General features: G+C 43.5%; 1 protein-coding gene across 11 annotated transcripts in view; it reads left to right on the top strand.

The window, feature by feature from the left end:
• LOC109898078 (receptor-type tyrosine-protein phosphatase F-like) overlaps positions 1-13027 on the top strand; it is a 405249-nt gene that overhangs the window by 315507 nt on the left and 76715 nt on the right. For all 11 annotated transcript variants that reach the window (XM_031833586.1, XM_031833587.1, XM_031833590.1 and 8 more), the window contains one exon: positions 4450-4643. In XM_031833586.1, coding sequence (XP_031689446.1) covers positions 4450-4643 — 194 coding nt within the window. The remainder of the gene's footprint in view (positions 1-4449; positions 4644-13027) is intronic.

The following is a 13027-nucleotide window of genomic DNA, read 5'->3' on the forward strand; positions in this document are numbered from 1 at the left end:
AGAATTTATTAAGGCTTGCTTTAAGAAAGGGATTGAATATTTTTTGGGCGACCCAACCAAATTCGCATACTGTAGAAATGTCAGTTATAGATTTATCTTGTCATTACAAGCAAGTCTAAGAAGCATAAGATCTGTTCTATGTGCTCTATTTCTATTCTTCCTGTTCTTAAGTTTCATGTTTGTCTTTTACTTTTGGTTTTGTACACCTGCTTCAAACAGCTATATTTTAGATTCTTCAAAGTAGCCACCCTTTGCCTAGATGACAGCTTTGCACACTCTTGGCATTCTCTGAACCAGCTTCATGGGGTAGTCACCTGGAATGCATTTTAATTAACAGGTGTGCCTTGTTAAAAGTTCATTTGTGTAAATTATTTCCTTCTTAATGCGTTTGAGCTCACAATCAGTTGTGTTGTGACAAGGCAGGGGTGGTATACAGAAGATAGTCCTATTTGGTAAAAGACCAAGTCCATATTATGGCAAGAACAGCTCAAATAAGCAAAGAGAAATGACAATCCATCATTAGTTTAAGACATGAAGGTCAGTCAATAAGGAAAATGTCAAGAACTTCGAATGTTTCTTCAAGTGCAGTCGCAAAAACCATCAAGCTCTATGATGAAACTGGCTCTCATGAGGACCGCCACAAGACAGGAAGAACCAGAGTTACCTCTGATGCAGAAGATAAGTTCATTCGAGTTACCATCCTCAGGAATTGCAGCCCAAATAAATGCTTCAGAGATTTCAAGTAGCAGACACGCCTCAACATCAGTTGTTCGAAGGAGACTGCGTGAATCAGGCCTTCATGGTGGAATTGTTGCAAAGAAACCAGTACTAAAGGACACCAATAAGAAGAGACTTGCTTGGGTCTAGAAACACGAGCAATGGACATTGGACCAGTGGAAATCTGTTCTTTGGTCTGATGAGTCTAAATTTGAGATTTTGGGTTCAAACAGCCATTTCTTTGTGAGAAGCAGAGTAGGTGAAGGGATGATCTCCACCTGTGTGGTGCCCACTGTGAAGCATGGAGGAGGTGGTGTGATGGTGTGGGGGTGCTATGCTGGTGACACTCTGTGATTTATTTAGAATTCAAGGCACACTTCACCAGCATGACTACCACAGCATTCTGAAGCGATACGCCATCCCATCTGATTTGCATTTAGTGGGACTATCATTGTGTTGGTGACAATGACCCAACACACCTCCAGGCTGTGTAAGGGCTATTTGACCAAGAACGAGAGTGATGGAGTTCTGCATCAGATGACCTGGCCTCAAGAATCACCCGACATCAACACAATTGAGATAGTTTGGGATGAGTCGGACCGCAGAGTGAAGGAAAACAGGTGCTCAGCATATGTGGGAACTCCTTCAAGACTGTTGGAAAAGCATTCCAGGTGAAGCTGGAACACAACAACATTTGGAGAAAGTCAAGGGTTCTGAAAACTTACTGACAGCATGGCCACCGTCAGATCACATGATGTGTGCTTGATTGCATTCATGCAGTGGGATTCTGGGAAAAAGTGCATTAGCAACTTCATTCATGTGGACCTGAGTAGAGGGGACATTCTAGAAACAAGAGAACATGGCATGAACCTACTCTGCCTCTGCACCTCGGTTTCCATGGAGACTCCATGGGAGTGAGTGGGAGCTCTCTGTCTCTCTGATGAGTAGCAGACAGCCAGGGAAGGATTGAGAAAGAAAGAGAGCTGGGTAGCAGAGAGAGGGAGCAATAGATGGAGAGAGATGGAGACAAACAATCACAGCTGCCCTCAGTTTGAGTCCAACATCCCTGTGCAGCCCCAACACTGAGAGATGACAGTATGTTGTTTGAAAACAATAGGGTTTATTGTTACTCTCTAAAAATAATGATAGGTAAAAAATAACCCAATTTGGGTTATTAGGAAACCCAGCGCTGGGTAAATATTTGACAGAACACATGGGTTAATTTAACCATGAGTTGGGTTTTATTCATTTTCATGTTGGATCGACCCAGCAGCTGGGTCTATTTTTAATGTAATCCTTAGGTTATTTTCAGGTGTGGCTAATTGGGGATGTGGCTTTCAGATGTTTTTTTGTTATTTTTGGCCATCCATCTTTATCAATTATGTTCGTACACTGCAAATGAAACATTTTCTTTAACATTCTTGCACTTTAAATATTAAAATATAATATTAATATTGTTATTTGCATACTATAACAAAGTGGTAATCATCCCAACATTGGGTTTTCCGGAGGCTCTTAAGAAACTAGTACGCTTTCTCAAAGCTACAAAAATGTTAGTGTTCAACCTCAATATGTGATAACAACATAGCAGAACAGATCAACCGGAATTACATTGACTGTCACGGTATCCAAAAATAACTATCTGAAAGCCCCACCCCTAAAAAGCCACGCCTCCAGTCTTCTCATCAGACCGGCTGGGTCATATCTCAATAACCCAGCATCAACTTCCCAACCTTGCTCTTTTTAAAGAAAACAACCCAACTAAAACCTATTCCCCCTCAGGAGACTGAAAAGATTTGACATCAGTCTTCAGATCCTCAAAAGGTTTTACAACTGCACCATTGCGAGCATCTTGACGGGTTGCATCACGGCCTGGTATGGCAACTCCTCGACCTCTGACCGCAAGGCACTACAGAGTGTAGTGCGTACGGCCCAGTACATCACCGGGGCCAAGCTTCCTGCCATCCAGGACCTCTATACCAGGTGGTGTCAGAGGAAGGCTCTAAAAATTGTCAAAGACTCCATCCACTCTAGTCATAGACTGTTCTCTCTGCTACCGCACGGCAAGTGATACCGGAGCGCCAAGTCTAGATCGAAGAAGCTTCTAAACAGCTTCTACCCCCAAGCCATAAGACTCCTGAACATCTAATCAAATGGCTACCCAGACTATTTGCATTGCCCCCCCATCCCCCTTCTACGCTGCTGCTACTCTCTGTTATTATCTATGCATAGTCACTTTATAAGTCTACCTACATGAACATATTACCTCAATTACCTCGACACTGGTGCCCCTGCACATTGACTCTGTACTGGTACCCTCTGTATATATAGCCCCGCTATTGGTATTTACTGCAGTTCTTTAATTAATTATTTGTTATTCTAATCTCATACTTTTTTTGAGGTATTTTCTTTAAACTGCATTGTTGGTTAATTAAGGGCTTGTAAGTAAGCATTGCACTGTAAGGCCTACACCTGTTGTATTCAGCGAATGTGACAAATAACATTTGATTTGATTTTGATTTGATAAGTGACCCAATGCCTACAACCCCAGCGGTTGGGTCATCCAAATAACCCGGCAATTTTGTCAGTGTACGCACCCTTTGGACAAGTCTGAAGACAGGATGAACAATTTACACCCAGCAGTACTCTGGATTGAAATCCTTGAAGACCGAACTTCAAAGACCTCAACAGCGTCATGAGCGTGTCTGTGTATACGTGCTGGGGTTCTCTACATCAGTTCCTCTTCCATTTTACACAGGCATGACGTGTGTTCTAAAAATGGGAACCAGTTGCTAACACGGCGCACTACTTTTGACAAGTAGTGCACTGCACAGGGAATAGGGTGCAATTTGGGATGTAGACATGGGCTTTGTATTTATCTGTTAATACAAGAGCCATATTGACTTTTGTTCTTCTGAAGGTCGACCGAGGCGGCAGGATTCTGCAGGATTCTGGAAGCTTGCAGATGTATTATGAGGTTAAATGGTTCCAATTAGCAGAGCTGCTGTGCATAGTGCTGACTGGCAGATACTGAGCTTTTCCTTTCCGTTAGGATATGTAGTGTTGCGTTGGTGTAGAGTACTACACTAACAGTCTGCTTATATCTATGTATTCATCTCTTAATACAGGCCTTTTCCTTTACCGCTTCCTGTCCTTTCCTCCTCACTCTCCGCTGCTTCCTATTGACTATCATTATCAAGCCAATCTATCTCCGCTCCTTTCTATTGACGTCATAGTTGTATTAATTTAAAACCTCCCCGGGTAGCTGATCATGCATCCAGCTCATAATTAGCCTGTTTAAATAGCAGCTCTGCTCTTCCTCTGCCAACAGTAACTGAAACAGTAAGTCTGGCCACTCAACCCAGCCGCTGATGTCCCCCCCCAAGAAACCACGAGACGCTTTGATTTATCTAACCTTCAAAGGGAACTATGCTACCTTCATATTACCTTTGAACCTCCACAGACCTTTCAATGTTTCTCAATAGGTCTGTTTCTTTGATGAAGCTTTGATGCCATTCCGATAGAGATCTAGCTAGCTACAGAGCACAGTGTTTGAAACAGGCTTGCTTGGTCATCTTAAATTATTCTCTGGGTACATCTGAAATACGGTGCCATTTTGGACACAGGTTTAAGCCTAGCTGTAACCCTCAGTCAGAGTTGAAGCTTAACTTGTTACCTGCAGTACGCTCAATTGTTATGTAACCTCTGTTACCTGTTATCCTTTTCCCCCAGTGCCCGGAGCCCCTCCCAGGAAGGTGGAGGCTGATGCCCTGAACTCTACAGCCCTGAGGGTGATGTGGAAGCCCCCCCTCCAGGTGAAACAGCATGGGCAGATCAGGGGGTACCAGGTGGTCTTCTCACGACTGGAGAATGGAGCGCCACGAGGCCAGCCCAACATCATGGACGTCTCCCTACCCGAGGCACAGGTACTGTCCCACTGCCAGTGCCACAGTGTCCCAGTCAGACCTGGGTTTCGAATGGTATTTGAAATATTTCTACAACTTTAACTGCAAAACAATGAATACGTAAGATGTGCTGAGCTTGCCCGGCCATTTGGCACTCCAGGAAGGCTCAAGCAAACGCTCAAAGAACCCATCCAGGTCTCTCAAACTCTCAAAGAGCCCTCCCATTCACCTCACACAGTTCTTAGTCACTCATAATGGAGAACTGGGGGAGATTTTGTTCAGTAAGGAATGATCGTTACTCTCTGCCAGTGGCAGAGAATGGTGGTCAGGTAATAACTATGATTAGTTAATTAGTCAGTCCTCTTAACGTGATTGAAAAGGACCTGTGTATTTCCTATGTAGTATTTGCCTTTAAAAAACACAGTGAACAAATCCCCCTTTTCCATTTCCTCTTCAGTGGAATAAGGCAGGGATGGAAATACCAAGATAACTCTGTTCAGTCTCTAGCTATGCTGATGATGAAAATGCATTGGGTGATATTCTATGTAGATATGAATGCGGGTTGGTCTGCCTTTTATGTAGATGAGAATGTCAACTCACTGCCTTGTTATTCTAGGAACATTATTGTATTTCATATTGTTGCTGGGTTTAGTATTACTCGAAAATGAGGAATATGAAAAAGCATAGATTTAATCCTGATTAGGGTTGTTCACACACACACATATACACACACCTCTCTCTCTCTCTCTCTCTCTCTCTCTCTCTCTCTCTCTCTCTCTCTCTCTCTCTCTCTCGTTGTATTAGGAATGCTTATAAGAGGATCTCTAGTCATATTAGGAGCTTGTGAGAGCATGCCTTCCTTCTCCCTGAAGCACACAGTATCAAGCACACGGTGTCAAGCCCTCCTCCAGTTCCCAGCTTATCAGTGCTAGCACCCTTTGCCATTCTCCTCAGATAACTGCAGACAAGCCTAGCTGACATGGTAGGTATAGAGGTGTGATGAGATGTACAATGAGACAATTCACAATTCACTGCCATGTCTGATTCTGATGCTGAGTCACAGCGGTTCGTTCAGGCAGAGCTATTATCCACATCACGGATATTTGTATTGACGTGCTGTGAATGTATTTTGTCTCTGAACCTTACACCTTAGCATGTATTTTTCCATAAAGCAGTAAAGCTGTACCAAAATGTTACCCAATTCCCTACACAGTGCACTTACGTTTGACCAGAGCCCTTTGATCCTTACACATGTCTTAATTAGATTTGATCAACTCTCGCATCCCTAACATGTTGACCTGACGATTCCTTTTACTTCACAGTGAAACAAAATGGGAGCTATAGGGAGATCGGGCTGGTTCCACCAACCTACTGTTTTTGCCGTGACCAACCATTTCCCGTGACCTTGCTATCAGACAGCCACCCAAAGCAGACTTCTTAAATCTCTGTTCCTTGATGGCTGCTGCATCTCGTCTTTGCCACACACACACACACACACACACACACACACACACACACACACACACACACACACACACACACACACACACTGCACCACTTCTTGGCCAAGCTGAAAGGTCAAGTAGACATACGGTGTGAGGGCCTATCGTTCATGTCATTTCACGTTGTGTTTTTTTTTCTCTCTCCCAGAGATAAGTTTCACCTCTGATTTCCTTCATGAGGTACATTCCTGTCTTATCCAGGCAAGGAGCAGCTATTCTGCATCCCCGAACCACATTTGTGACACCCAGATGCAGGCAATGACGCACACACACACATACACATATATACACACACACACACACGCATGCACACACACACTCATGAGCACTTACACATGCATGCACGCACACAAGCATGTACGCAAGCACACACGGATGTGCACACCCACACAAACACACACATACGCACACATATATCTCACCCAGTGAGTGAATGTGCTTTTTTATATTTAACCTTTATTGAACTAGGCAAGCCAGTAAAGAACTCATTCTTATTTACAATGACGGCCTAACCCGTCCAAACCCTGCCCTAACCCGGACGATGCTAGGTGCCGCCCTATGGGACTCCCAATCACGGCCGGTTGCCCTTAAAGGGCTTGAAGGCTCATATTTATTTTGATTTTTTTGTCCCCCCCACACTCTACAAAGAAAGTCCTGCAGGCTCTAGTTTTATCTTATCTTGGTTATTGTCCAGTCATATGGCCAAGTGCTGCAAAGAAGGACTTAGTTAAGCTTCAGCTGGCCAAGAACTGAGAGGCAGGTTTTTACACTTCATTGTATTCAGAGGGCTAATATTATTACAATGCATGCCAGTCTCTCGAGGGCTAAGAGATAAGGAAATACTTACTGCTGCCACTTACTGTGACAGTAAGAGTTACTGTGCTCCCTCTCCGGCCTCTAGGTCACCAGGCTGCTCGTTATGGCGCACACCTGTCACCATCGTTACGTGCATCAGCGCATTATGACACTCACCTGGACTCCATCACCTCCTTGATTACCTGCCCTATATATGTCACTCCCTTTGGTTACAACCCCAGGCTTCATTGTTTCTGTTTCTAATCTGGGTGCTGTTAGTATTTCTGTTTTGTATTATGTTCCGTTTTATTTTATTAAAACACTCGCTCTCTGAACTTGCTTCCCGACTCTCAGCGCACTCGTTACAACTGCATACTTTCTTGTTTTTACAAGAAACATTCATGTGGAGGAAATTCCTAATTATTTGCATTGTCAACTTACACACAGCACTACACGCACCCTTACCCCACCAGACATGCCACCAGGGGTCTTTTCACAGTCCCCAGGTCCAGAACAAATGTAAGAAAACGTACAATACTATACAGACCCGCGTTTGCATGGAACTCCTTTCCATCTCATATAGTGCAAGTGAACAGCAAACCTGGTTTCAAAAAACAAATAAAGCAAAACCTCACGTCACAACGCCTCGCCCCCATGGGACCTATTTGTTGTGTGTATGTCATGTGTTACCGATAGATGCACACGCACGCACACACACGCAAAATGTTTTAAATGTGAGTACAGTATCAGTCAAAGGTTTGGATACACCTACTCATTCCAGACCCTTTTTTTTTTTACTATGAAGACATCAAAACTATGAAATAACACATGGACTCATGTAGGTCCGTGTGCGCCATAACGAGCAGCCTGGTGACCTAAATCAAAATATATTTTATATTTGAGATTATTCAAAGTAGTCACCCTTTGCCTTGATGACAGCTTTGCACACTTGGCATATAAGTATAAGTCACTGAATCGACATATCTCTACACGTACAGTGTGGAGCAATACACACACACACACACAGACCCACACACATACTCAAACATCCACGGTACAGACTCTCACACACACATTTTTTTTTCCTACTACCTTCATTCATAGAGTTGTGTCTGTTTTCATCTGTAATGTATCTGATTAATTGTATCTTGCCAAGCCAGTGGAGTGTTTTCATTTTTAGAATACTGCAGTAGTTTCCTTAGTCCTCTTCATTGGAATCTGTTCTGCCATGAATGTGGCCTTATTTGGCTGAATCTTTCCACGGTGTGTTATTTGGATCTCTGTCATATACAAAACACACACACACACACACACACACACACACACACACACACACACACACACACACACACACACACACACACACACACACACACACACACACACACACACACACACACTCTCTGTGTTGTTGGATCTCTCTCGGTCTGTCGTATACACATCACACGATTTTATGTGATGGATTGATTCCGTCCCTGGTGCGGTGCTGAATCACTTTAAGTGGGCTGTTTTGCCAGGCTCAGATCTTTATGCCAGTGGAGAGCTCCTCATACCATGGCGGCTGGCTGTGCTGTGTCCATATTTATGGTGCCTGCGTCCTTGTCAGCTCCATGAAAAACAGGCTCTCTGGCCACTGCTACTGATGAAGTCTGGGGACTAGATCTGTTCGAAAGAGGCCATAACCATTCCCCTCGGTTGCTTATACAGTGTTACACACCCAAGGACAGAGAGAAGCTCATTGCAGAGAAACATATTAGCAAGACTAGAAGCTGTGATCACTATAGACCTACCCACCAAGGGCATAGATAGAGAGAGAGAGAGAGAACAGCATTTTAGTGATAGAGATACTAACACATTAGCTAGACTATAAGCTGTCATCACTCTACACTCTCACTGTCTTGAACCTAAAAGGGTTCTTTGGCTGTCCCTATAGGATAACCCTTTGAAGAAACCTTTTTGGTTCTGAAACCGAAAAGGGTTCTACCTGGAACCAAAAAGGGTTCTCCCCTGGGGACAGCCGAAGAACTCTTTTGGAGTGTAGGCCTAGTAGTGTGTTGTTTATCAGTTGAAGGAAGCTTTTAAAATCCCTTCGCCATTTTACTGTGGCTGCGGATGGTCTCTATAGAACAGCAATCAAGCTTGGACTACTGCTCTCTTCGTTACGCTTATGACAAAACCCTTAATGACAGAGTAAATTCCACCATATCAAATTATTGGCCGTGGGGGTTAGAGACACTGAGGAACATAAAGGCTTAATTGCCTGCCAACTCCCTGCCCTGTGCTTTACGACGCTTATACCGTTTTTGTTTATACCTGACTCTCTCTCTCTCTCTCTCTCTCTCTCTCTCTCTCTCTCTCTCTCTCTCTCTCTCTCTCTCTCTCTCTCTCTCTCTCTCTCTCTCTCTCTCTCTCTCTGTGTGCTCGTGAACAAACAGAGTGTTGTTTTTCTACACGCTGGTTGTTTTGAGGTTTGAAGTCAGGCCTATTTTTGGACACCTGGAGCGGAAGGCTTGATGGCTGTGAAGCGGAAGGCTTGTCTGATCAGATAAAACGGTCCTAATCTATCAAACGCTAATCTGTGTCTCCTGGAGCTCGGGGAAAAAACGGATGCTTCAGCAGAGACTGGTCACTGGGAGAGGCAGGGGGAGAAGGAGATGGAGAGAGAAAGAGAGAGAGAGAGGAGGGAGAGATAATCGAAGAGAGAGCGGAGGAAAAAGAGAGAGAGAAAGATAGGAGACAAAAAGAGAGGGAGAGAGAGTGTTGTTGTGTGTGGGTGGTAAGGGGTGATTACCTATAAACAAGGGCAGCATTGGTGCTTGAAGCCCACACTCTGGCATATATTTACTGCACAGAGAAAAGAGGAGGGAAGAGAGCAGAGAAGAGCCCTTCTCTCTTTCTGGTTGCCTTCACAGTGCGTGGTGTAACTTCAGAAATGGCAGTATACACATTCTCTTTGACAAATAGCTACCACTCAAGGTCCCAGTTGTGTACGTTGTTAGTTGTTTGTGTCTTCTACACAGGTGTAGCCAGCAGATACTTTCCAAACACTTCAGTCGAAAGCTATAGTGCTGCTTATTAACAGTAGTACAGTTGCTTCTAACAACGAGACAGTCTTCTACCATGTAACATATATCCCTGAGGTATTTCCTTAGTTATGTTCAAGGAGAGCTGCCAGGCATGCTTCAATATGTTTCAAGCAGGCATCTGTGTGTGAAACTAACCGCAGCAGTACATATACCGCCTACTGCCGTGCATGACCACAGAGATGTTTGAAAGCTCACTGAACGACCAACCGCCAACAAAACTAAATGTTCCGAAAAGGATTGTAGTCGCTACGCTTTCTAAAGGACAGGCAATGGGACACACTTCATTAAAAGAGAGATGGACAGATGGAGAGGGAGCGAGAGAGTGAGAGAGCGCGAGAGAGAGAGAGAGAGAGAGAGAGCGAAAGAGTGCGAGAGAGTGCGAGAGCTGTCACAGTGCCAGGAAGAAAGTAATTTGATCACAGGAAATGATGAGATACATTGCACACAGGAAAATTGTATTATCAACTATAGATATAGCAAATTTTATAATGAGACGATGTTGTGTCAGTCTGGGTGCTGCACTAACTGTGTTATAAGTGTCTGCTACTTAAAAGGATGTTTTCAGCTGAGGTCTTTAGTTCTAAGTTGGAAAAAGCAGGCACTAAACAGTTTACAGTCTACTGTTGTTTCTATTATAAAATAGAAAGGATTTGTTATCCTATAGCTGTTATCACATATATTTATTTTTATTCGGTGTCAGAGGAATGATGAAATAAATAAATGTACAACACATTCTGGTAGACCTTTGCAGCCTAATGCTTGTCTCTTTGTTGCTGTGTGGAAGGTTTCTCTCTGTTCCTGTGTTCTGTGAATTATTGGATCCTTTAGCAACATCTGCCCAGATAATTCATCCTGACAGAGCATCTCTGAGGCTTTCTTTTAAAGTTGCAGGTCCATTATGATATTCTGAGAGAGCAACTTGGCATTCTGAGAGAGACCTTTGCACCCTAATGCTTTTCTCTGGGTTGCTATTCTGAAAGTTTCCCTCTGTTGCTGCGGTCTGTGAATTATTGGCTCCTTTAGCAACATCTGCCCAGATAATTCATCCTGACAGAGCATCTCTGAGGCTTTTTCTTTCAAAGTTGCAGGTCCATTATTATATTCTGAGAGCGCAACTTGGCAATTAGAAATGCCAGATGGGCTAATTTTCCTAAATTGATCACTAATAATCAGAATCATTTGTGAGTGCTCTTATCTGTAGTAACTTCTTCTTCGCCTGATGAGGAGTAGGAAGGATCGGACCAAAATGCAGCATTGAAAGTGTCCATGATAATTTATTATATCAGTACATGAAAAATACAAAATAACAAAGTGAAGGAAAGAAATGAAAACCGAAACAGTTCTGTATGGTGAAAACACAGACACAGAAAACAACTACCCACAAACACCAGGTAGGAACAGGCTACCTAAGTATGGTTCTCAATCAGAGACAACGATTGACAGCTGCCTCTGATTGGGAACCACACCAGGCCAAACATATAGAAATATAACACACAGAACAAACATAGAATGCCCACCCCAACTCACGCCCTGACCATACTAAAACAGTGACATACAAAAGGTTAGGACGTGACACGTATCGACCATTGGTGTCCTGATAAATCCTACCTCAGCTAACCTATGTGAACTTTCCACCACATCTAAATGTGAGGCATTTGCAGCATATTTCAGAGATAAGATAGCAAACATTAGGCTGAGTATCAGTTAAGCGAAACCCGATGAGAAGTTTGATGATTTGTGCCCCAGTCTACCAGACAAAAGGCACTATGGATGTATTTTCCCTGGTTGACAAGGACATGCTCAGGAAAGTGATATCACAACTTAAGCCTTTCTACCTGCCTTGTCGATCCTATCCCCTCCACCTTCTGCAAAACAGTTTTTAATTGCATATCAGAAGAAGTACAAGCTGTTGGTAATCATTCCACTTTCCCCACTGCACTAAAAACTGCCATTGTGAAACCCCTTCTGAAGAAAAGTAATCTAGATTCTTCAGCTCTTTGCAATTTTTGGCCAATCTCCAACCTCCCATTCTTAAGAGATATTGGTTTTCAAACAGCAAAAAAAAAAAAAAGTAAGTGCCAACTGTATTATTGAAAAATTCCAATCTGGTTTTTGGGTCCAGTACCGTTCAGTTTATTGTTCAGTAGCATTACTATCTAGAACTAAAGCACAGGCAGACCAGTGGCTCCTTATAGGTTTACAGTACTTATAGTCACTCCAAGAGGAACAAGGTACTGTATGCCACTTAGTTTATGCGATCCTTGCGGGAATTGAACCCATGACCTTGGAGTTAGAGGACCTCTGCTAACAGCAAATTGAAAGGTCTAGTTTCCTATTCATGGAACTGTGCAGCAGGGCAGAGTAGATTATCGCTGTAGTGTTGTCCAGAGTCCTGCAGTCCAGTAGCATTGACCTTTCTGGTGTCAGTGAGTGTGTGGCTCAAGCAGTGGAATACCTTTTGACCTGCACTGTGTGACACATACTGCATGAACAGTGCCCAGGCAGAGGATACATCCCAAATAGCACCCTTTTCCTTATATAGTTTACAACGTTTGACCAGAGCCCTATTATGCCCTAGTCAAAAGTAGTGCGCTATATAAAGGATAGGGTGCCATTTAGAACACCTCCTCAGTCAGACATCCACTCACAAACACATGGTCTATTAGTGTTGGAGCGCTCTGTGGTAGTCTGTTTACCGGTCAGGGCTTCCAGTTCCACTCACTAACTAATTTCACACAGGGTCAAACAGGCTAAAGTGACTTTGACGTGTTCAGTTTGGCCCTCAGGGACCACTGTCACACAGCCATGACCTCACACACAGAAGGCTGCTGTGACGGGCAGCTACTCCAAGGCTACAGGGTCATATAGAGTTCAGTCCCACCTACACTCTTCACCTCCCCACCTCCTCCTTTAAAAACTATAGTCAATACTCACAAAATGTTCTATCAAAGAGCTTTTCCACTCAATTCCACTCAACTTAAGCGAAATGCACTCTCTTTTCTCATGGTTCACTGTGTAAGGA

This window comes from Oncorhynchus kisutch, linkage group LG10 (assembly GCF_002021735.2).
Source record: "Oncorhynchus kisutch isolate 150728-3 linkage group LG10, Okis_V2, whole genome shotgun sequence".
In the NCBI taxonomy this organism is placed as follows: domain Eukaryota; kingdom Metazoa; phylum Chordata; class Actinopteri; order Salmoniformes; family Salmonidae; genus Oncorhynchus; species Oncorhynchus kisutch.